We start from the raw sequence: 27,286 nt of genomic DNA on the forward strand, positions 1-27,286 counted from the left end.
TTTCACCATTCCGGACCCGGATCTCAGTTATGCATGGACGGATTTCATTCAAATTTGGTACATACATTAAACATAATAGGACCTTGATGCATGTCATTTTTTTTTTCGGATCAAGTTCGAAATAGCCGACTGGCGGCCATTTTGTTTTAAAGAATTCAGTTCTGGAACCGTATCTGAGACATGTCTGGATTGATCAAGTTCAAACTTCACACACACAAGGTACATCATGTCACAAATATGTATGTGCATTTGTTTCATGATCTCATTAACGATAGCCAAATGGGGACCGCTTTAAGGCCGAAAATGCATTGAAATCGCACATTTTCACCATTCCGGACCCAGATCTCAGTTATGCATGGACGGATTTCATTCAACTTTGGTACATACATTAAACATAATAGGACCTTGATGCACGTCATTTTTTTTTTCGGATCAAGTTCGAAATAGCCGACTGGCGGCCATTTTGTTTTAAAGAATTCAGTTCTGGATCCGTATCCGAGACATGTCTGGATTGATCAAGTTCAAACTTCACACACACAAGGTACATCATGTCACAAATATGTATGTGCATTTGTTTCATGATCTCATTAACGATAGCCAAATGGGGGCCGCTTTAAGGCCGAAAATGCATTGAAATCACACATTTTCACCATTCCGGACCCTTATCTCAGTTATGCATGGATGGATTTTGTTTAAATTTGGTACATACATTAAACATAATAGGACCTTGATGCACGTCTTTTTTTTTCGGATCAAGTTCGAAATGGCCGACTGGCGACCATTTTGTTAAAGAATTCAGTTCTGGATCCGTATCCAAGACATGTCTGGATTGATCAAGTTCAAACTTCACACACACATGGTACATCATGTCACAAATAGATATGTGCATTTGTTTCATGATCTGCTTAACAATAGCGGAATGATGGCCATTTTAAGGCCGAAAATGCATCAAAATCACGTATTTTCACAATTCCAGAACCGGATCTCAGTCATGCATGGATGGATTTTGTTCAGATTTAGCACAATGTGTTGTACATATGCAGGTGCATTTCGCTCATGATCTGCTTTGAATGTATATGTCACTCAAATATGAACGGAACGGGGACGTGTCATTGACAATGACTTGTTACATTTGGTGTTGTCAGTACAAAGTGAATCATTGGGATTGGTGGAAATGCATACACGTACAGGCTCGCTCACAACATTGCCATTGCATTCCATTGCATATATGTGAGATGGTCCAGGTAAAATGACACACATCAATTGATGTCAAACCCTGGGATACACAAATGTGTGTGATGTCACATTAGCTGCAATGTTTTTGACTCCGGCCATTCCCTGCTTGTTGTACAACATCTTCTCCACCAGCTGTTTAGTGCTGGGGAATTTGTCCCCCCTGTTTCTTTCAATAGGCCATGACAGTCAAGTTGTCGCATCAGACTAGAATATTATTGTTTTGAACCTTGACCAGGAAATAAACTAATGCCCTCCAGAACTGAGGGCTAGCATTTCCAGAATGTTTACATGACTCAGTTTTGCTTCCTGTGGGATCCACTCCCTTGAGTGTCAAGTTTATAGGGTGTACTCCCCATCCAATTTTCAGGGTTCCCATGTTCGGAATGGATTTTATTGATTCATCCCTGTCTTATGATGGATAAGGCAGTCCACCACTTGAAGGCAGTTAGGGGTCTCTGCAAGCTGCTTGGGGGACACCCCCCCCCCCCAATTGATGAAGTAATACCAACAAAAGTCATTACAACGTTAGGTCTGGAGTTGATTGAGGCCACTAAAAAGGCTTGATGAACTGCTCTGGTGACAGTCTTACTCGGCCTGGACTTGTGTCGAAGTCCGTCCCCAAAAACATGAGAGTCTGGATGGGTATTGGAAATGATTATTTTGTGTTTACTATACAAAAGTGCAGGATTTTGATTGTCTGGTGGGCGTGTGCTAATAGCCAGTCAGCAAGGTATACAACCTCACTCTGAAATTGCCAGTAGCTTCTTGTTAATGTGGGCCGCTACGTTGAACCCAAATAAGGAGACTTTGAACTGATACTAACTGATAAAGCGTATTTATAAACGGTCGGGTGGGGGCTTGCTCTTATTTATGAAGTGTACAGATATGCGCTGCTGATTTGACCCTCATTTTAAGGTAGCAAGAAGGGAAATTTTCAGTTCTTTCTTGATTTTTCAAAAATTGATAAAACAGTTACTGTAGACCTTGATACATCATCCCAGGTTTACAAAAGATCGAAATTGCGAAATAACGTTGCTTAAATTAGTGTTTTAAAACGCTAGAAGAAAATTGTTATTCGAAAGCGCCCTCAACTTCGACTTTGTTAGGTCCAGTTTTCACAGATATAAGCGGCTTTCGGAGTGAATCGGTACTTGCAAATATGACTCCTTAAGACCTACATGTCTCACTTTCTGTAGAGTCAGCTTAGCTTTACAGGGTCTGCCGGCATAGTCATTGACTCTGGTCTGGCGACCAATTGGGGGGGGGGTGTAAGAATTGTATGTTTTATTTGGTAAAAACTACGTTTTTACTATTTCTCAGTTATACCAGTCATTGCGACTGTAAATTTTCTCTGAAATTTTTGCCCCCCTTTTTTTAATTACCCCAAACCAACTGCCCCCCATCATAAAAACTGATCATTCCCGATTGCCTACTGATCAAGTTTACATACTAACTTGCTTGCTGTAACATTTACGCCGTTTAAGCTCAAATCGCTTAAACTACCGTTTGTATTGTGATGTAATTTGTATTTACGAATTTCGTTCCATGGAACTTTCCCTGAAATAACAAATTAATGAATATAAACGTGACCCCAACCAGAATGCAAAGCGCCCCCATAGTTTATAGATGAAAGGTTGCAGAAAACCACCTGGTGAGGGCAGGCTGTAAGTGTAAGTTCTTGTCACGAAAGTTCACGCCTAAATTTTATCAGTTTAACTCATACTGCTTCAAGTAATGTATGTTTGACATCAATTACTTGTACTTACGATCAAGCAAAAACTCAAAACCTCACTTTGTTTTTATTTTTCTGACAAGCGAAATTTACTGAATAAGATCCGTGTGAATACTAGTATGCGAAATTACAATAGGGTTAATTGTATCACTGGAAAATCAGTGAATTTAATCACACTTTTCAAATAGTCTATAGAATGTCATGTTATATATATTCAAAAATCTGATTATCACAACTTTTCGGAGATGTGGTATATTGTTGGGAGTCAGGTGATGAGATGGATTTGTGGCGAAAATCACAAATATAAATAAGCTTGGATACATTTTTTTTAATTGTGTGCTACTAGTACTTAGTAACTGGTGTCATTCAAAAAAATTAGGGATACGTTTGTCTTCACCGTTGTTTCCATGCAGCAATAAATCAAATACATATGGAAATTTTTCATCAGTTGCACTTTTGTGCATTTTTTACTTGCATTCCTATTCTGTTTAATATTAATATATCAAAAACAGTGGTCTGACCCCATTAGTAAAACGACTAGACGGTCTAATCACGTTAGTAGGGTGAAACGTTGGTCTAAACGGTATGAACATATAAAAAGTAATTTAGTAAATTTGAAACAAGACATAGTGTAACATAACACGTTGTCATTACGTAGTGCTCCATTTGCGCAATTTGTTTTTGTTTTGGTGCTATACTTATGAGGCGATTCCTCTAAAAAGTAACATAATGACGCTTTAGGACAAACAAAAACTTTCACAACAATGTAGACAATAACGCCCTACACATTCACACTTTGAAGATAATTCATGTTGTTGCAAGGTTTTCGGGTCATGTGAATACGGAGGAAATCAACTGACTCAGTGCACGTTTTTTTATTGCAGGTCCGACGCCACAATGAAACTCACTATAAACGACAATGTTCTGTCTGTCAATGTGATATCGAGGCTTGATTCACGTAGTAGCTGTAGTAGGGGACCGACCATATACACAAGCGACATATAACACTTCCTGCAATTTCAATTGTCAATCGTCATCTTTATGAGTGTATACACCTCCCATCCCCCGTTTCCACGTCGCTTTTAAAGCAGTAAACAAACCGTCAGGTTGTTTTTAAATGCAATACTGTAAGTTCTAATTTATTGTTTTAGTCTACTGGCTAAAATTCTGTCGTAAAATTGGGCGTTACTATGGTAACGAATATCAGACCTAATATAGATTTAGCTTGAGTTATATGTTATATAAGGTTTAGGTATTATTGCTTATTGATTTATATGAGTATGATAATGACGTCATGTTGAGTTTTGTTCAAGTTATATACAAGAGATTCGACAATACAGTACTCACACTGCCAATATTAACGTTGTCACGTTATCCTGACATTCAAATAAATAGATTTATTGACTGTATTTTGCGGTAATTCATCATAAAGTTTTGATTTGGTTTAGTGAGCACATATTACATGTTCCTATGCTCGCTGTATTGAAGGGATCTTGTTAGGACTATCAAACATTTGTTTTGGGAATTCGTCATCTAGGCCCCAGTGTCTTTTTTTCACCGTGTTTTGTTTTGTTATCATATTCAATTTTTCAATTTCTTAAAAATTCATCAATTCCATATATATGTATAATATTGCAGTGTTTCATTTAACTGTTTTACTTGTGTATGACCAATGTTTTACTGGAGTGTTCCCATCTTACACAATACTTATATATAATCATCCCAAGTAAACTATGTACTTTACAAATATAAACGACACAACTTAAAGAGTCGTTAATTTTCGTAGGAAATGATGATACAACGAACGTTCTTCATTTTTTGGCGGTCTCAAAATTGATCTGTGTTCATGTGCCAACGATCTTACCATAAACTGTATTTTATTAAATAAGAAAGTGTGCATCAGAAAGCAAATTTGCGAAACGTTGGTCAGTATAAATTGCGTGTGGGAAGTTGATTTAATTTACTAAAGAGTGACGCAGACAGCTGTCATAAAAGAAACTGCAAGTACACAGCAGTGGTTCAAATGTATCCGTAATTATACTCTATTTTAATGACATCTCCGCGGGCGCCCGTTATGTGCAAGACACTAAATAACGGATGCGACAGTTGCAAATAAGTTCCATTGTGTTCGCCAGTCTTTAACTTTCGACTCGGTAGTTGTTTACCCTACACTCGTCAATTAACGCAACTATGTCGCGTCAGCTGGTCACAGTCACAGTGAAATCAGACTCTATTTCCAACCATGTCCATTTCAACGTCGACTTGTATGTGTTTTTGATCACCTGGCGAACCGCTGCGAGTCGCTTATCGGCAAATCGGTAGAAAATCTAAACTGTTATAACGGAATAGGGCGTGAAATTTTCGATCGTTCTTTTGTTTTGTTCAATGTAATTGACGATGGGAATTATTTAAGCCAATTATGTGAATTAATGAAAAACAAAAAAAAATGTAGCAATTAAATTGAATGGGTTCTGTAACAGCTAGTTCCGGCTCTGGTCTGTTTTTTTAAATAGGAATAAAAATAACTGATAGGAACAACACCTTTCAGTAACGACAAGTGACAGGCAGTACTAATTATGGGAGTGTTAACAAAGAGGCGGTTCTGCTATTATCCCGACTACTTTTTTGCGAAAGAAAAATTACTTTTGAACAAAGCCGTACTAGCGACTTGAAGTTCAGGTTGTATTCTCGTGTTCGCTCACCGATTGAGCTGTAAACTTCACGTGAACTTCAACACGCCAAAATAGAACCAATGTCATTCATTTTATTATAGGTGTACAGTTGTTGTTTGAACGGCAAAAACTTAACCTATCATGCTATTTACACATATGGTATGGTTAGATAGATAATTTTCGTGATTAAGTAATCAGCGCATACAACGATTATACAGTAGCATTATGGGGCTATATGTGAATATCGTCAAATGGCGCCCCATTGTTGAGCTAAGCATAACGCGACGCCTGTAGTTTGAAAACCCAAACCGAAGTTCGACGTTCAATAAAATGCAAACTCATATTGAAACGGGTTTATATCTTACATATTCTACGTCTAAAAAATCTAACAGGCGAAGGAATTTAACCTGTCACAAAGTATGTTAAATATCATAATGGGACTCATTGCGAATTTTCGATGTCTCGGGTTGAACAAAGAAGGCTGGTGTAGAGAGCTAGACTCGGAATCTGCAGGAGGGATAGATGTATCGAATTCATAAAATCATGATCAACCTAATTATTTTGTTACTGATTTTTGTTCATCTTTGTATTCGTATGATTCAATTTAGTCACATCATCTCTTGTTAGTCATCGTGGTATGTGTATGCAAATTTATATGAGAGACCTTTCCACCAATCATTTTAAACTAAGAAATGGAACGTGATGTTAATTTTGCTTAAGGCGCTAATACTGACAATGTTAACCCTTATCTATAGTCCAGTTATCCGTCAGCCATCAACTGCCGATATATAGATAGTAAGTAAGGTATTGGGTCGTGTTATTAGTTTTGATTTTATTTCACACAGGCTGCAGCTGATTTCACTTCAACTCACCGATAATGTAACACAAGTTTATTTTATTTGTTTCCGTCCGGGTCTATAAGTAACGCTTAATACTCGCAATGGTTCAAAACTTGGCGATACTGGAATAAAAAACACGATAACTTTAATATTTATGAATTATCAACGTAAATATTCATTAAAGACAAAGGGTCGAAGGAAATCATAAGGTGTCGATTGTCGGATACTAGTAGTCACACGCCTTATGAAAAAAAGTATATTACCAGTTTTCATAACTTTGATATAAATTAAGATTAACATTTTTTTTTAGTTTTGTTGGTAATATACAGTTTGGATTATGCTTACCCCGGCTTTAGAATCCCCGAACATGTCTTTGTTTAGAAATTGCGCCCTCATTGGTAACAACCATTCATGTCAGCATTTCTTCCGTTTCATCTTCTTCATATATGACGATTCATCTTCGATTTATCTGTAAACCGGTTTGGCAAACATCCAGATGAAAAGTCTCGGTTGTTGGTCATCGTTTTTTGGTGATTTCACATCAACTACCGGTGAATACGCCCATAGAATGAGCACTGTCTGTGTAGGCTACCTGCGGCGATACCCATGGAGATGTCACACAAAAAGCAAACGCTATAAAGTGAAACGTTATTAGCGCCATGTTCTCACGCTGGCTGCACACACCAAAACAGATGAATAGTTTGCAAAATATAATGAGAGCCGCGGAATTCGGTGCATTCTCGACCAGCCCAGGAGGGGTCGTTTTAGTATCCCCCAATGCCTTTGCTCTTTACCACAACAATAAAGAACATTCGAGGGGCGGTCAAAACTAATTGAACGATGGTTGGGTTGAAATCATCTAATTCGACTTTCACTAACATATTTTGTCTCGTCGAATATATAATCAGAGTTGTTGTTTAATCAAAGACACTAGAGTGTCTTTGGTTTAATGAACCTTGATGATAATCCATCGCGAAGTAGGATGTCGGAATTCGTTTTCAAACACTGAAAGCAGGACTGGATGTGACAACAGGGAATAATTTTCTCGTAGCAATATAATGGAAGGCATAAACAATATTTTAAATTTAAACCAACTGCGAGTTTAGTTTAGTTTAGTTTAGTTTAGTTTAGTTTAGTTTAGTTTAGTTTAGTTTAGTTTAGTTTAGTTTAGTTTAGTTTAGTTTAGTTTAGTTTAGTTTAGTTTAGTTTAGTTTAGTTTAGTTTAGTTTAGTTTAGTTTAGTTTAGTTTAGTTTAGTTTAGTTTAGTTTAGTTTAGTTTAGTTTAGTTTAGTTTAGTTTAGTTTAGTTTAGTTTAGTTTAGTTTAGTTTAGTTGGCAGCAATAAAAATGTGTAGTTCTTGGTTGACAGCATTACTAAACATATTTTAGAGTTGGCAATATATTCACACATACGTGATGTAATAAATAACACCCACCATTCACTAACTATTAAAAATATGCTCACAATGTACAGCAAGAGAAAGTTTTATAGAAAATAGGAGGAAAGATTTGTCAGACATTTAAATAAATTTAAATAAATTGGGCAAAGTGTCCATCTTCTTCATTGAAGATGTAGAACACTTTTCAAGAACGTAAAGTTTCATTTTTCAAAATTTCAACTTAGAAAGCGAGAGGAAACGCTGCTTACACAACAGTTTTCTCAGTTCCTGTGAGTTGAGTTACGGTGACTGGAAAAAATGGTCTCATATCACTAGAGTGACTTTCTATACTAAATGAATATTTCCAGTTAAGGCTGTAATACAACGTGTACTTCAAGTTGATTTACACTCGACTTAAAGTTCGCGCAACATATACGATTCTTTGCCTAGTTGTTTGGATGTTTCGAAAAACATTTATTTGGATTTACTTTGTTTTCGCCATCCGTTGAGTTATACCGGCCTTCGTGATTGTAAAGGCCTTGAGAATATCTTTGTTGGACAAAATAATGAAGACGTTTCTTTTATTGTGGCCACATCCTACTGTCACCATACAGGAGCGGGACCACCTTCTGAGTATACGGAACCTTTTCACTGAATAATAACTACGTCTGCCAACACATTTGTTTGTAAAACTATACACCTTCGTTAAAACCCCGGCGTACAAAAACATACAACATTTCGCTTTTGTTTCTCTCTAATGAACGACGAAATAAATAAATAACATAAAATTACTGAGATAAATGTTTTCACACACTGAAGTTTTGCGGTTTGCAATGACCTTGGTTTTATTTACCAAGGCCAAAGTTTACAATTACGTGTATGTTCATAATGATCGACGTGGTCGAGAACGTCATAGTTACGACATCATCCTCATCCAAAAATTGACACTTTTATTGGATTGTAATGGGAGGCGCAGACCGTGACTATCGAAGAAAACATCCGCTAATGACATGCTAAGCCAATTAGACGATCGCCCACCCTACACTATAGATACGCGCCCTACAGCAAGCACGGTTTGACTGTTTGATAAGTTTTTCACAAGACATTTCTGCCAAACATAAAAGTGTCTTTGTGCGTCGCACAATACGTGTTTTTTTCATTGCCTTGTCGCCGTGAGTACGTTGAAGTGGGAGTTCTCTTGTAGCATTTCCCCGTCAACGCCTTCGATACGATAAGCGCCCCGAGTCCTATGCAAATGAGCCAATTAGCTCACACCACCAATTCGCTAATACCACAATGCCGTTAAGCAAACAATAAGCGAAGCGAACACGTCCCTTTAGTAGTTTGCCATCAGCAAGAGAAAGGGCTGAGAGACACCCATATAGAACCCCAATGCAGCGTAAATAAATCACTTAAAATTAATTTCAAAAGAACCATTGACCAATAGAATACTAAAGACAAAAAATAGAGACGGGGAGAGTCGTGGTTTTGCGATGGCAGAAGTGTAAACTTTTACGACTTGGAAAATAACTCCATCATAATTGAACGTGATTGCTGCTCCTCTTTATCACAGTGTCCGTCAACGTCATCTTATATTTTCACCATATTTTCTGTGCCCCGGTGGGCGTTTTGGGGGTAATTATGGTGCACAATGCATATTTTGCCTTTTCTTCCAGGCGCTCCTGGTAGCATTATTCGAAGACAAGGTGACTCTAGCAATTACCCTATTGCCGTGAAACAAGACACTGCCACACCATCCCCTAAAAAAGACCATTAATACTCGGTGAATGGAGTTTGTGAAGAAGCTGCCCGCTAGCAGGGGCTTTGGTGTCTTGAGCTGATTGGGACGAAAACTTGAGCGAATGTATGCTGAATAGCGCCAGCTGTCAATCATTCGTGACATGACAGGCGCACAAAGCATGAGATGTCAGATAACTGACAGTTATATGGCGTATGTTGTTCTAGTCCTCGGCTGCCCCTACCGCCACTTGTCTGGATAAATTACGGCGAATCACGTCACCTAGCCTGATTTTAAAACAGTGTCCAGTATAGTCAACATCCGTTCAGTGAACAGTGCACATTGCCGAAACTTTTTTCTCACTGCAAAGATGGACCGGTTGGTCGACTCGCGCCCCGCTATGGGTTTTCCAAACTACCTGCAGTACCCTTACGGGCATTTCGACTTCAGGCGAATCCCCTACAGCGGACGAAGCATGGTACCGTCGCCGATACTAGAAGAGCGGAGACTTCAACAAACAGCGTTACCTCACATGCAAACAGGAACAGATGAAACGAACTCATGTAATCTTTTCGATCCGAGTATGTATAGTTATGAACGTTCACAACGCGATACTCGGCCCCTGCTGGACAGTGATTGTGACACCGATGAACATTCCGAGATCATGTCGCAAATGACAACGACGAATAAAGTTGATCTGGCGAGTTTAAAAAGAAAATACCCCGACCACTGCAGGATACTAAAAGTGAAAGGTGAGAAACGATACCGGAAATGATATTATACAGCTAGAAAACATTTGCGTTTGCAAACCAGTTTCAACTTTTTCATCATGATTAAATTTGTACATGTGTACCATCAAGCACATGTATACACTATAACCGTTAGTATCCACGTCGCGTCCAACGAAGTTTACGTATTGGCGTCACATGCTATACCACATTAATGCAGTTCTGCAGACAGGAATATCGTCCAGGCTGCTCTGTTCGTTTAACACTGTAATTTTCCAACTCTATAAATATGTATTTTATAAACGCAAAATTAATCATTGATGTCAACAAGCTAATATCGTAGATATGTTTTTCATGAAACCAACAAGTAAGCGATGACACCAACGCCGTTTTTTTAAAATTAACTTTATCTGGTGTTAGCACCAATAAATTTTACTTGTAAGTTTAGACTATGTCTTAAACACATTAAATATATAGATCCCATTAGCCTTGTCCACATCTGTTTCGAATGTATATATTTGATGCACGCAAAGTGTTACCATCTATTTTTTGTTCCAATTCGTTTGTTTAATATTGCCGAAGTTGAGCAATTAGCTTTATACTTATTTTTCCGTCTCACAAAAACTCGTCGCCTCAAGTTAAGCTAATAATTTATGGGTATTAATGGTTTCTGAATACTCATTTTTATCAAGTTATTTGTTGTTATTTTTGGCTGTCTTAAAAATTTATAAATGCATTTATATATATATATTCTTTGTTAATTTGAATTCAAAATATTTCAACACAACTAGACAACTAAATGCTTTACGAATTTTTGCCAAATCTCTTCCCAAAGATATTATTCCATCCTATGAAATGGGAAAAAAATGTTATTTTCAAATGTAATCATAAAATATATATTTAATTGAACTGTAACAAATTTTATTATTGATACTTGAACTTCAACTGACGCTGAACGAATAGTCCCGACAACTTAAATCTGTTTTTTTTTTCTACTGCATCAGATTCCAGCGGCTGTGAACGAGAGATGGTGTTTCCAAAAGCCCTGGATCTTGATCGACCGAAGCGGGCCAGGACGAGCTTCTCACCACAGCAATTATACAGACTTGAACGTGAATTTCAACGCAACCAATATATGGTCGGGCGAGATCGGGCTGAACTTGCGACGTGTTTACATCTATCGGAGACACAGGTAAGACGGTTTTTTATTCAATGTGTATCGCCAGTTAAACAGAACACATAACTTAAATTACCAAGGGAACTTTGAGGTGTCGGAATTATGGGTTGTTGTCCGTCTTTGGGTGTCTTGGAATATTATAAGGAAGTTACACGTGCATTTTCCCTATACGTACTACAACATAACACTCGACTGGTTTTACTTTTTGGTAAAACATATAAAAAATTACATTTGATTTATTTATTTTTTAGTCCAAGTTAATTGCCAGCTATGTTGGAACCATTCAACATTTTAAATAAATTCCGCGTCGCTCTACCACAATCACATGTCATCGTGAATATATAGAGTTGATGTAAATATAAAACTTGTATGCTCGGTGTTCTTAGTGTCTTGATTTGTTTATCTTCAACACGCATCCGTTTTAGTTCCAGTGATGACCGATTATAAGTTGAGATGTTCAACTACTATAGTATATACATTGTTTTTACCACAAACCGTGTTATAAAGAATAGCCCGTTAAATACTAAATGTAAATATAACCCAAGGTAAATTTCGGAATTAGGTAGGGGGTTTCGCTTATGGAATAGAAGTATAGAAACGTGATATGTGATATTTTTTTGATTTTCGAATTACTACATGAAAAACTATTTTTTTTTATTAGTGAGTGAATACGTGATGTCATATGTTTATTTATTTAATTAAGCAGCTAAGTTGTTGACAATCATTCTCAATCAAGAATACAAACTGAAACCTTGAAATTGAAAGTAAATGTGCTTCAAACATGTGATGTCTTAATTCGAAGTAGGAATATCAACGCAATCACTACCTTATCAGTATATTCTCGCTACAAAGAACAACATTCAAATAGATGCACGTTGTGAACTTACAACCTCGGCTTCTTTATGAATATACTGTCAGACAAATATTGAAAAATCTCACACAACTAAAAAAAAGCAAATTTTATTGACCGTGGTCGATTTATCGTGCGTATGTCTGTCTTTCAAGCTGGTTAGCCGACCGTGGCAGCACTCATCTTTGCGTGATCAATTTAAAGTATGATAACTTGATAAATCTCCATTTACAAAACTCAGGCTTTAATCATTTTAATCTTAATGTAGAATATTTCAGCATACACTGTAACCTCAATATAATGAACACCTTTATAATGAATTTCCCGATATAATGAACACATAGCATGTCTCCCGCTCACAACAAACCCAATGTATTATGTGCTTCATTATAGTGAACATTTCACTATAACAAACTAATTGTACGTCCCCAAAGAGTTCGTTATAATGAAGCTACAATGTATTTTAATGCGCATTACACAATATGTTATGTCAAAGTCTGTCTGCAATTGACTGTTTTAGTATTAGTCAACAGTATGTGAGATTGGGGTGGAGGGGGGTTGTAATATGCCATTTTAGCTGTGGCTTCAAGTTGTACTTTGACGCCGAGCAAAATTTTGAAATATTAAGATACATCCTTGCGATAGGAAATAATTTTGGTAAAATGCCTTAAAACAAACAAAACATGCTATCTCCACTCAAATTTGTAGATTTTCTCCTGACTGAGTTCGGGTTACCCATAATTTTAATTCATTCACTTCATCTTCATAACATGATATATCAAAAATACAAAAATTAGAGTTTAGCAAAGGTCGCACATCGCACCCCTTTACCGGCGGAGTAACCGTGAGCCCCTCGTCGCCATAAGGTATAAGTATTGAACTTGCGGTCATTGCCCTGACTTAACTGGTATACGCCCATCTACTACTATCGTAAACAATAAGAATAATTTAAAATTAACGGGTCACAAACCGCTATTATGAAAAAATCGTAAAACTACAGCGCAAACCGATTCAGTCTCCCCTCTCAGATCCAGCCATAAATGTATTCAACAACACGAGATGCGTTAATTTCAACGACACGTGGTCCCGTCATACAGTTATACAGTTTACTGCTCGTTTTCTTTTTTGGGCTGAATGATTACACCAACACCACTTACGGATGTCCCGTCACGCCGAGTTGACCATTTCTCTTCAGGAAAAATATACTGTTTATCCAACTACGTCAAGTATGAACAAAGCTATCGTTCGATAATTACAATCAAAGCCCGGCGACGCTTTAAAATACTCTTTCCGGCGCCGCCACTCACGAGCGAGGCGACAGACACGTTTTGATTGACAGGAGACATATTTTTCACCCAATTATTTGTTTTTAAACCGGACTGTTACAATCGCGGATTTGAAATAATATCGAACTTCGTACAACGTAGTGAGCGCCGTGTGCCCTTGTCTAAAGATTTCACATAGACACGTGTTCCTGTTGATCACTTTTCATGAGTGCCATTGTTCCTAATGTATATAGAAGAGTTTTAGCTACATTCAGTCTTGATCACGGACATTGTTACCGATCAGAGGAAATGGAAATTGACAAAGTATTCAATGACCAATCATTATAGTTGGGTGTTAGTTTCTGCTAACAACAGTATGGCAACATTGAGAACGGTAAAGATGATATCAGTGACCACTTCCAGCGCTGTGACGTAGAGTAACAACCCTTCTAAATAAATAAATATATAAATAAACAAACAAACAAACAAACAAACAAATAAAGAAATAAATAAATAAATAAATAAATAAATAAATAATCTTTTATGGTAAAATTACTATATGCAATTACGACAAGTTCTCGACAATTTACTAGTGCTTATTACCAATAAGATCAACGTGTGCACTTGCAGTGAATTATGATAATATATTTATGTCGAGCTCCATGATTAAACAATGATTCATTTAACCACCAAATATAGACACTTTAATATATGTCTTGTAAAAAATACTTTGTCGAACCAACTTGAAATGATCCTCTAATCATTTTGTACATATACAAATATTTTTTTAATAATGTAAATATCATTATATGCTAGTTAACTTTTTATACATTGGCTGGGAAAAATAATTTATATATATTTTGAAAGAATCCGGTGTTACTCATTTTTATTATATTGACATCATTGTTTATAAATTCTGTCAACTCTAGTCAGTCATTAGTTGTAGAACTGTGTTTTTCTGTCGTTGAAGGGAATATAGAACGGACGGACTTCTAGCTGTCTATGTTTATTTATTATTTTTTATTCCGATAATTTAACTTTTTACCAAACATTGTAGGTGGAAATAGGAGTAGTCTGACTTGAAACAAACAAGCAAACAAAACAACATGTTGCATTTCAAGGAACTCGGGGATTTAACCTGAAATGCACTCCAGTTTAAAGTCACACCTGCCATTAAATCACGATGTTCGTGCAAACACACTGATATGTGTAAGAGTAGGCATAACAGACAAATCAATTAATCTTTGGATATATCGAAACAAATATAATGTCAACGGCATGATAATAAAGACGCAGTAAACATTTTACTGTAAAACACATTGAAATAGCTGCAAGCCATTTTAGCGAATTTGACTCAAAATCTTATTTTAGCTAAAATGCCAATAATCTCATTGTGAAAATCTTGAATTAGCGAAATTATAGGTTAGCTAAATTAGCTAAAATGACATGCTAGCTAAAAAGACGTGTTTTGCAGCATTTCATTCATTTTTTCATTGCCAGTATCTTTAGCTACTGAATGTAAAGCAGTATAATGATAGTCGGGAATATGGCTGTCGTACCAAAACAAATTGTCGGAATCCACAGAAAAAAACATGCACAGCGAGATACTGACTGAGTTTGTAGTCACACACTTCATAATAGCACAACAAAGCAATGTAGCAACCTTGGCTGATTAGCGATGATGTTAGTTTGTCATTGTCAGCAGTGTTTGCTGTAACCAGTGTGTGACTGAGCGTTGTACAATCATTACAATCGTAAACCTCCGCCTCTTCACCTAGTGGGAGGGCAAGCCGATAGTCTAACAATGGACACTAATTGAATTACCATCTACTTACATGGTTACTAATTAACGGATTATGATTTAATAGTATTTTAGTTATTGTAGAGATCTTTTCTGATGTGTGTGGTTATTGTCACTGCCCTATGTTGGCTTCTACTCACATTGCGCAATCTGTTCAACAAGTTTATGGTTTCCATGCTCAGTTCGAATTGTTCTTGAGTTTTCATGCTATTATTATTATCATTGTGACATAGAGGGCGCCCAGTAGACTACAATACGCGTATATGAGACATGTTTCAAATTGGTAAACTTTAATAGATTTTTAGGGGGAAGCGCCTACTTTCAAACTTGAGATACTTAACAATCGAAATCTGCTCTGAAGCCCTTAAGTGGATAACGAATTCACTCTGCATATACTCTAAAGGCTGTATGCGTTATGCGCTTGGACGAAGGTTGTGATTTAACACAAGGGTTTCATTCACGTCCCCTTCCACGTCCACGTACACGATACAGTTGTATTATATTTCGAGTGATGTTTCAGATTTCTCGTTGTTATTCAAAATAAATAAATAAATAAATAAATAAATAAATAGAAAAAACAGCCATTAAAAATGTTTGCGCTTGTTCCGCTATTTTAGCGTTAGCAGTTGGAATTCTTTGATTTGATTTCTTTGATGTAAAAACAAATTCATATACCATATACTTGTAATGTTTGTTATTATCTTAGGGCCACTCGGCATGCGCGTGAGGATCCGACTCAAGAGAAACGGGGATGGAGTGCTTCATACGATTGGTTCCCGTCAGCAAACTTAATACTTGTGTTTGCGGTTTTATTGTATTTAATAGTATCCGTCCTCGGTTTGGCTAAACTGTTTTTAACAACTATACAGTATTAATGAATGTTCCTCTTTTCAACTTAACAACGTAATTTTTGACAAATCATTGTCCCGTCGTCGTGGAACGAGGATTGAGTCACATATACATGTATTAGCCGAGTTACACAATAATAAGCGGGATTCTGAAGTATTCCTACGAAGCCAGATGTTGTTCCATATGTGGCTAGACTCTTTCAGTCGCATTGTTGCTTCCACAGGTGGTGGGACTTGAAAAGTGCTGAGATACGCTCATAGCGTCGTCAGCGTATGTGAGTGCGCTTGTAAGAAGGCAGGCGAAGGACGCCTCGCCAGAACAGCCGGCAACGGACGTGCTTCCATCATTTTGTATAACATTGCGGCATGGCAACAATAATGTTGTCACCGTGACGTGCGCGACTATCGGCGGGATGGAAGAGAGGTTATTCCCGGTCAAACGTATCCAAAGATTATGACGTATCGAAAGTGACGCAAACAATGAAATGATATAAATGAAAGTAAAATCAAGCATTAGACACAAATACACCTTATTATGGAGGTCCTGGGAGCGGACTTTGCGGTGCACGATTTTTTACCTCATTGTGACATATCAAAACAAATTGTACAATCAAATTCGCAACAATTAAAGATGGGTGAATAAACCCGAGGACGTTGACAACAATTTGGAATTGAAGCATTATCTATTTTACAGTGTTAGTGTGAGAACATACACTTCTGCAACGTCATCGTTTCTATAATAATCTAATAATCATGTCTATCAGGATGTGACCCATTCAAATGGTGACTGAAAACAACTTTGAAAAAAAAAGTACACTACAAATTATTAATGTTTTGCGGCTACAAAAAACGGTGTTCGTTTCCATGGAAATACCCAATTTGCGACGACCGCCATTTTGAATTGTAAACGAGCACATGTAATTAAATTAAAAAATTGAAACGTGGTAGTTTCTGAATCGATCTGTCAATAATGCCTGTATCGTCCAGCGTTTAAATGAAGAGCCGGGGTAACTTCCTGTTTATACCAGCGTTTCTTTGCTGGGACAAAACACACACCCACATTTGCAACGAACAGCTGTCACGTTCACATGTCAACAGGGTCAAGGTAGTTTCTGTTAGTATTACTCTCGTACTAGAAATACATTACAGAAATACATTCCGGGACTTATTTTGATAAACGAGGAGGGGTGGGAAACTTGACAGGAGTAATCACTTTAAAGATTCTAGTTTCAATGTTTTGTGACTAACTGTGATCTAACAGCAAAAGAGACTGAACAATTTATTTCGGATTCATCATAAATGTCCAGTTTTGCGCAGATTGTTCACTATAGACCACGATTCACTATTTTTGTTTTTACCGAACTTAAAACTGTATTTCTGCGTTTAATGTACCGACCAGAATGTAGTTTATGTACACTGACGTGACTAAGACAGGACGAATAACAACATATGTACCGGTTTGGCAATAATACGTTCCAAGACATTCAGAATGAAAACTTTAAGATCAAAAATTTATACAGACAAATTTCAGAAACACTGCATCAGAATTTCAGAATAGATTTCTGAAAATTTTCCGCTGCAATTTTGAAATGTTCACACACGTTATTGTGATACGGTATTATTAATTCCTTGTGAGCCACGATTGTGGTTGCAGAACGCGCATTATTATGCGTATTGATATGTCCAGTTAGTTGCGCATTTCTGACAGAACAACAAACTTTTTAAACACAGCACATGATATTTAGTCATATTATTAATATTTAACTTCAAAGTGGTGCATTTCTGACGTTCAAATGAAATGTACATAATTGTTCGTTGTGATCATCAAATGATCGAAAATCTTTCCTCAGATTGCACATACACACTTTTTATTTCTGTAACTTAAAATTCGCAGAGTCGATTTAATGCCGTGAAGTTGTTTAGTGTATTTCGTTGTACTATTGTACTAGAGGGTCGGCAAGGGGTGTTTTCGTATGCTGTAAACATTTTTTTATCTTCGTAATAATGTAATTCAAATAAATTAAAAACGTAAATTCGTAGACATGGACAAGGTGTAAAATGTAATGATCTATTTTATTCGTCCGTAATTTGTGCGAAGATCTTATTTTTTGTAAGCGTATGTAGCATTTTCAACATTAAATGTAATTCGTACGCAATTTCCAGTTTTGATTCTTAAACACAGATTATCTAGTATATTATAAAAATGTAATTAGAAATTTGCTTTATCTGTAAAGTGGACTAAAACTATTTTTTACTGTAATTGGAATATTCTTTTTTATTTCCTGTAAAAACGTAAAATGCATTTTTTATTTCCTGTAACCTGTACCAGCTAACCCCCCTTGCCCCCCCCCCCCCCATCATACTAAGCGAGTCAGCGCTAAACCATCTGGACGGTTGATGTCTTACGGTCGTGTCTCTACTATAATCATGTTTGTATTGTGAATAGTCATATGTTGTCATTGTTCATATAAAGTAAATACATCCATGCAGGGCCCCACTCATTTGAAATACACTTGTTACAACTAATACTGCACCACGCCACGTGACGTTCGCCTCGATCTCCGTTTTACCACTTTGCGCGTTTGTTACAGTATTCTGGAAACTGAAAACGTCATTGTAATTAAAAGTAAATACAATAATGACTTCAGTTTATTTGTAACATTGTGTCCTTTTTTTAGTAATTCCTGATGTTGTTGTTTCATTTATTTGTATAGCTAGACTATGAACACTCAGTGTCAAGACGCAATTTTATTATCTCGTTAATCCTGTCAAATTTCAACATTGCTTGTGTTTGTACTCAGGTACAACCCTATATCGATGGACTGTATCTCAAACAAATCGAAGGTCCGACTTGAACGTTGGACATGGCGCTGAAATTTCGACGAACTCCGATAACATCATAACGACAGCAAACTCATTGCCTTGTCTTTTCCTTTCTTGCAGGTTAAAGTCTGGTTTCAAAACAGACGAACGAAATTCAAACGTGAAAAATGTAAAGAAGTGGAAAGCCAACAACGGAATGCCGAAAGCATGGCCACGAGAAATATATTAGAAATATTACAGTATGGGCCCATGGCACGAATGTCTTACGTTTAGCTCGTTGGCATGACAATACGCTGTATGGATTTGTGTATTTCGTGTTGCTGGAACGCTGCTGAAATCCGTCGGTACCTTTAAAGTTATCGCCACGCTTAGAGAACTCATTTGACTAAAGTGGTACCGACGACACTGTGTATCGAAAGTTTTACACTTTCAGGTTGATTAAACCAAAGAACTAGTCATCGCATGTTAAACGAATACAACATTGATAAACAAGGAACTGTTAAAATATTTGTTGGAAGATACAATGCTGGGACATTTTTTTTCTACATTTCTTGTTTTTATATTGCCAGATATTTATGCGTTGTCAATTTCAATGACGTGTATGTATATTTTAAACACGCAAACGTAATTAGAGATAGGTTTTACACAAATTTTATATTTCAAGACCGCGTGATTTGATTGGTCGGACCGTGACAGCGGAAGTGGCGGCCATTTTGTTTTCTTCTTTATTTATCCGTATATTTTTTTATTCTGGTTAGGACATTGCTGACCAAGCCATAGATCATAATGGTCAAAACTAGAATCACCACACCCATTTTTGCCACGATATTATTTGCACGTTATGACTTCAAGTTCACCGATAGTCTGTAATGCTGAACTTTCAGAATGGACGCTCGTCTGAACGTCAAGTTAAAATCTTTCAAAAGGCTACAAGAAAAGTAAATGTGATTTTCCACTTCCGGTCGGTTATTTATTTATTATAAATTATTTTCCTGGAAGAAATATCTGTATATTTTCATATCTTATTAAATTGACGAAATTGAGCCTCGCATTGGGTTGTAACATGTGTGACTGTATGAATTCACGGACGTCATTGACGGACGATGGAGTTAATGCACAGGTTTTACATTAAAGCGCGGTAGTCGTCGCGCTGCGCATGTTCGACATTTGTGTTGATAAACATTGATTTTCCCACAATCCAATGCGCTCTTCAAATGGAAATCACAAGTATGAGATTTGACTTGGGCTGGACTTGCACTGATTACCGCCTGTGACTCCTTCGATACCTTGCAATCACATGAAAATTACATAATTAAAGCTCGGAAACGTGTCAGTTTGTACTCGTTGATCTGCGCAATAGTCAAAGTCGCCATCTTTGTATATATGGGACCCATATATCTCGCACATGCGCAGCGCGACGACTACCGCGCCTTAAGTTGAAAATACCTTATCTGGAGATTATGAATTCACAGCGAGAATGCACACAAAATATCTTACCGTCACTTATCGTGATCACTTGTTGGTTTCTCGTGGCGTCGCTTTGCGCATGCTCAGTGAGTTTCACAATGACGCTGACCCTGACGTAATTGTAAATGTACTGATGTGATTGGGGAACCAAACAACTCCAAAAAAGCAATTGAAGACACCCCCTTCCCCCGTCACAATTTTCAAGCAGAAATAAACAAATTATCAAAATACACAATTCATATCTATTGAAAGTTGAGCGGGTTGAGGTGCCGGGCGTTTTCTAGTCTGTATGCCAACTAATTAGTTTACAGCGCGTGGGAAATACATTGATATAACAAGAAATTCGTGCGCGCTGGCCGGTGGCCTTTGGCGTGTAATTCTATTTACTATCTTATACTAAACTATGTTTAATAAATTCCCACTTCCGGTCCGGTTAGACTTAAAATATACCACGAATATTCACTTTTCGGGGTCATCTTTGATCATCATCATCAACACAGCTTCAAGAAGCACATATCTGCAACATGTCGGTCTATATACTTTCACCTACGTAAAATTGGTCACATACGACGCTTCCTCTTCAAAAATACATGTACAATAATTATTCATGCATTAATATTTTCATAACTTGACTACGGCAATTCACTTCTATTCGGATTACCAGAGAACATTACAAAGCCACTACAACATGTGCAGAACACAGCAGCAAGAATTGTGACACACACAAAGGAATGTGAACACATTACACCGGTTCTACAAGAATTGCATTGGCTACTGGTGAAACTCAGAATTGAATACAAGATGCTACTAAATACCTACAAAGCACTGAATGACATGTCACCTTGTTATATATCAGACTTAATTCACTTTAGATCTTCAACTCGCGAACTTCGTTCAACATACAAGGAACTCTCACATAAACCAAGATATAAATCAGAATCATTTGGCAAATGTTCTTCCTCGTGTGCTGCACCGCGTCTTTGGAACACCACTTGAACTACGCAAGTCACCAACATTAAACAGTTTCAAAACTCAACTTGAGACTCATCTTTTTAGGAAAGCTTTTAACAACTAATCATATCTATGTTCAGCGCCATTAAACATTACTTTGTTTTGAATATTTGCGCTTTATAAATTACGTATTATTATTATTTTGAGATATAATTGTTGGTATGTGTTGGTTCTTGGATGTTTCAGTTATTAATTTGTACATCGTCTAGTAATTCGAACTTCCCAGATTACGTAAAAACGGGTAGTTTCGCGGTTTTAATACCGAAAATGTGCTCTGTAACTTGCAGCACATGAACCTAAAAACGTCGGGTAATCAAACAAAAATGACGTTGTACTAAAGTACAGAAAGTACGTTCAAGTTTTTCATATTATCATAAAATACTATTATGTACGGTGGCCAACAAGTGACATTATTACCGTAATTACCATGATGTCATAAATAAAAAAAGTTTACTCAGATATTTCATCGAGATATTTTATGTCAATGTAATAGCCGAGGGTAATAGGCACTAGAAACCCTCTGAAGAGGGCTCTGGAAAACAAAATTACACAAGGAAAATGACAAAAACTATATTTATAAAAAAAATCGTCTTACATCAGTTGTCATAACAACTTTTTTGCGTTAAATTTAAAAACGTAAGAATCGATAAACAAATATCCCATTGAAACCAGAATTAAAATTACCAAACTTTATATGTACCAGTAGTTGAAGGTGGCACAGTGGGTCTATACGCGATTGTTTGTTGGTCAGTCGAGTCCGACCACCCTCGTGACAGGGTGGCTCTCTCCTATAGTACCTCCTTTGTATCCTCGTTGTCTCATATCACAAAGACTAACTGGACCACCTTCCAAGTGTCGCTGAAAGAGACTTCAATGTACACGGCGTTTACCCTTTATTAAGGCGACTTGTCAGTGAGTTGAATCAGTCAATCAACTAACAAGCCATCTCGACGGGCATTTCTATGTCAGTTTATCTCTTCCATGTCTTTACCTCAAAGCCTCTCAGTCAATCCGGGCTGTCACGTCGCGCGGACAATGATTCCAATATTAGTGGCCAGCCTACTTTTCACTGTTCGCCGATTACCCGCCAATTCAACGCTATTCTAATGACGACCACTTACTCACATGTTCAATTGTGTGGAGTGGATGGCCAGCTGTCAACTACGGAATACCCCCGACACTTACCGTTCTAAGGGACATTGAATCATTGTGAGGGCGCTGTTATTTGGATCCGGACACTGACCTCCAGTTTCAGACAAACGTTTTAGCTGCGCAGGCGTAAACAAAGATAGGACGTGGAGTTGATTAGAGTTGAGCGTCTAATTAAAATATATAAACTCAGGGGACTGAAAAATATTCACAGAGAGCAGTTTGGAAAGTCTCTCACTAATTTTACGGAGAAAAGCCAACATATATCACGTGACATCAGCCACACCATGAAGTGAAAGATAAAACAATATGAACAGTATATATACAATCTCCCAGTCAACAGTTTATAACGGTAAAACCATTTACATCCCCTCAGAGACGCACTGACTGTATTTAGATATGACCGCTCCAATACACCCCCCTCCCTCGTGTATTATGGGATACACTGTACTGTAACCCATCAACAGAATGGGGAGGAGGTCTCGTCGTTATTACACGTATATGCATTGCTCATAGTTGGGAAGACAACGTATAACGGCTTAATTACCATTCCCAGCTACAAATGTATATAACTGAACCATCTCTCAACATTTGACATATCTGTAATGGCGTATGTTTATGACTTGGGGAGGGTCTGACGGTACGATGATTCCAACAATTACTGTTAAAACCCTCCTTTATTGTGCATCTACAAATTCGGCATGGGACCCGCGTTAACGTCTAATATGGTTTCAGTAATAATTCTAAAAAACGTGTGCTGATATTAGCTCAAAAGTGGTACTACGTCTGATCTGGAATTACTACGCTTAGAAATGAGAAAAACTAGTCTGAGAACGGCGTGTGTACATGTAATATTTCATTGCGTGATTTGTGACATTTTGTTGTATAAATAGCAAGCGCTACGGTTATTTTCGCTTGGTTGGACTCAGGTGAAAGAAATAAGCATTTCATGTATTCACATACGAGCGTATAGCAGTTAAATGCCTACATACAATAAATTAATCCTGATATGAAAAAAAAATCGATAATTGATTCATAACTTGTAATTTTGCCTATTTAGTTCTTATTGGAAGAAGAGAGGGGCACACAATAAAGGTCAGCCTTAGGACACAACCTGTTTCCAAATTTGCTAGACCAACGTAATTCTGACTGTGAAAATACAAGAAAAAAACGCACACTTTCAAGCAAAACAAAAATATTATTTAAGATATTGAGCTGAAACAATCAATTACATAAAATTATTATTTAGAACTAACTAAAATACATAACACGATGTGTATAGCTTCAAGTTTCTGATACGTTTAGAAATAAGTGACCTCGAACCTGGGCCCTACTTAACACTAACAAAGAAATATCGCTAATGCCGTCTCCTTGTTTCATTCGTACTACATGTATTACTGCAGAGGACTTTATAGCAGGGTAATTACGTACACGGTGAAGTAGGGTCTCCTTAAAATCGCACATTTTTTCTTCTCGTCGAAATGTGAACTAGTACAGTAAGATACGAGAGTGAAGATCCCCAAAACTCTTAAACAGATGCAGATGCTGTTAAATCCGATGAAAGTAGTAATTCTCCCATTTTTGACGGTTGAACTGCGTTAAATAATTGGAGATGATGGCGCTTTACGAAATACTTATCTTATCATCAGGCCTCCGGAACGTCACCGAGCTGGATGACGAATAAAAGTAATTTGGTTGTTACTGTAACTGCAGATTTCATCATGAAGTAATTTAAGTTCGAGATATTTAACGTCGTTTCTCATGCGTATGTAAGTTAGTTATTCCGTATTTCGTTTCTCCATCTGTTGCGGACGCCGGTCGATAAATGGCCTTCTCTTCAAGCGCTTCATTGTGAGCATACGCGAACGTAAATAATAGTAGTTACTGCAAAATCATTTCATTTCACTATAATTTTGATATTTTTCATACTACCAATTTGTTTGAAATTAAAACGCGGTGAATATTGCTTCAATTTCGCGAGAGATAAATGCCACGGAAATGTGTAGCAGTGGAAATTTCTCTGGGGTTTCTAAATTCCTGAAAATAAAAAAATTAAATGGTTTACAGTACGAATTTTCATCAAGTGGCGTAACTGATTTGTACCACGATTGTCGTCACGGTGAATTTTGACCAATGAAATTGTCGACATGTAAATTCACGTGGTCAATTTGTTGAAGAACGCCCATTGGCAAATTCAAGACACGTGGTACAAAATGCATGAAAAAACAATGAAATTCGAATGCGCGTTTTATGAAATCCCTGATGGTATATGCTATGAGAACGTACGTTCTTGCAAAGACACTATAAAAGTGTCTTTCTAGTGTCTTTGCTTCTTGTACTAATATTGAAATTATGTTAATTTTCGACCAAAATTGTGCATACCAAGGCGACTTTTTTCCGGTTTTGTCTTTGTCAACTTTTCATGGTTATTTAGTAACTGCGTCTATTTTCGAATTCTCTGCATTCGAACTTCAAATGTTGACACCATTCATACGCGTCACGTGATGTAACGTATGTTTGTGTGATAGTCTCACTGAATGTATAGTACGTTAAAGGAATTTGTTTTTTCGATTGGCGCATTTTTTTCATTGCTCTATGATAAAATACATCGTTACTGCCGCGGTATATGCGTCAGAAAAAACATATTTTGCGGGAAATGAACAAGTTTTAGAATTTTTTTATTGAAGATTTGTGCACAAATTTTACGTTCTCACAGAAATAAATTTGGATATAAGTAGCTGATTTATTTCTCTATGCATCGATTGTGTTGTTATTTATTACCTCATATTCTTGGTTTCATTTCAAACAGACATTCGATTTGTCAATGAAGCTTTCAGCAATGTGTGATGATACTGACAGTTGCAGCTTATAACTGACCATGCACCGTAACTACAGCGAAAAGGAATAAATATAAGTCACATGGGGATTCCATACAGTTGGACGTTAACTGTTAGTTGTCGCAGTTATATGTTGACTCATGGGAGCGGTGAGCACCATTTTGCAGTCAGAAACTAAATTATTCATTTTTCAACCGATCTCCGGTATTTTAGTTGCTGTTGCATCGGACTCATGATCGGTAGACCCAAGTTCACAATTCATACCTGGGAACAAAGAATCAACGGTGAACAGCAAGGCTAATCCAATGGCTACGATTCATTCAAACGGGCGCGACTGCGAGGCCTAGTTAATGCCATATACAAATGTAAAAGGATAGCTACATAACCCTGTAAAACATTGAAAACGATTTCTGTGGCGAAAATTACTCTATGATTTACGGCCAGCACTTCAATAGCAAGACACCGGGGGAGACAACATAATCACAATGCCGGGAACAGTAGACATAAGAAGGGTGGAGCACTTCAAGTTCAGGCTTGCAAAGCGGAGTGCGTGTGTAATGATGGTGTAATGACATGGCAGCGTTGGTTTTTTATTTTATTTTTATCGAAATTAGCTTCAAGTCGTAACTTCATTTTCGCTGTGTCGTCAGAGTCCGTACACAATGATACGAATACACACTGTTAACTAATCAGTTATTTCGTAACTGACTGATGATTTCTCAAATACAGGAGCTACTGATGATTTCTCAAATACAGACGCTACTGAAATTTTGTCAGAATATTTTACTCATAATTGTCCGACAACAATTCTCATTTCCCTATTTTTTTACAATTATCGTAAAAATTTGTAAATTTTTATCCAGACATTTTTTTTTTTGCTTCACAGAAATTCTCCAGCCCACTTCTCACTTTTCAAATAAAGATGAATAAATCAATTTACACATAGTAACGACAGCCGCGGTAGTTGATCGAAACGTTGATTTCTCACCCCCAACGACCGACGCGACCGGAAGTAGTGTTTCAAACTGCCACCTGAGCCTGACACGGAAAGCTGACGGAAGCTCTAAACAAACGCATTTGTTCCGTCCCCTCCCTGGCACACCCCCTTACACAAGACGTGTGCAACACTAAACTGAAAGACGTGCGAATGACATAATTTCAAATGACGCAGGTAATTCACGATTGCTTGCTATCATAACACCAATAGTGTCTGTTTCCGGTTTTATCCTAATCATAAACCTTAAAAATATTGTAAAGGTCTACATGTGTGTCATAATGTGTCTTTTGAAAGCCGTACTCATTCGTGACGTCAATGATGCTTACGCATGCGTGCAGGCTACGTCACACTGTTCCCAAACTATGCACATAGTGTAGGTGTGTCAGTCCGCCACAAAGACTTATGTGTGCGCATGCGTGTGTATGATGTATTCTAATAAAATCTTGCACGGGTATATTTGTCATATGGCCGAGTTTGAGTGAGTTTTTTTGACTACATCAGTTGATTTTGCAAATAGTTTTCATTTGGTCGATTTGCTTCTGTTCTAATAAACTTATCTCAGTCAGTTAGAGGTAAAACTGGTGTCTGGTCACTGATTTCACAATTACACAGCGCCCCTGTTGACAAATTAGTGAAACCTGCACATTTTGTACGAAGTCAAACAAACAGAAAATCCCACCAACTACCCCGTTTTTGAAAAAAAAAATACATGTCTTTGCTAGGATTACCATCCCAAAT

General features: G+C 37.2%; 1 protein-coding gene across 1 annotated transcript; it reads left to right on the forward strand.

Annotated features, from left to right (window-relative positions):
• The first annotated feature begins 9,882 nt into the window (after window positions 1–9,882).
• Window positions 9,883–19,645, forward strand: vax (ventral anterior homeobox). Its single transcript, NM_001164891.1, is given in 3 exon segments — window positions 9,883–10,347; window positions 11,328–11,515; window positions 19,208–19,645. Coding segments are annotated over 3 exon segments (723 nt in total). The 5' UTR covers window positions 9,883–9,965; the 3' UTR covers window positions 19,361–19,645.
• Window positions 19,646–27,286: the final 7,641 nt, after the last annotated feature.

This window comes from Saccoglossus kowalevskii, chromosome 10 (assembly GCF_978046115.1).
Source record: "Saccoglossus kowalevskii chromosome 10, keSacKowa6.1, whole genome shotgun sequence".
Taxonomy (NCBI): Eukaryota; Metazoa; Hemichordata; class Enteropneusta; family Harrimaniidae; genus Saccoglossus; species Saccoglossus kowalevskii.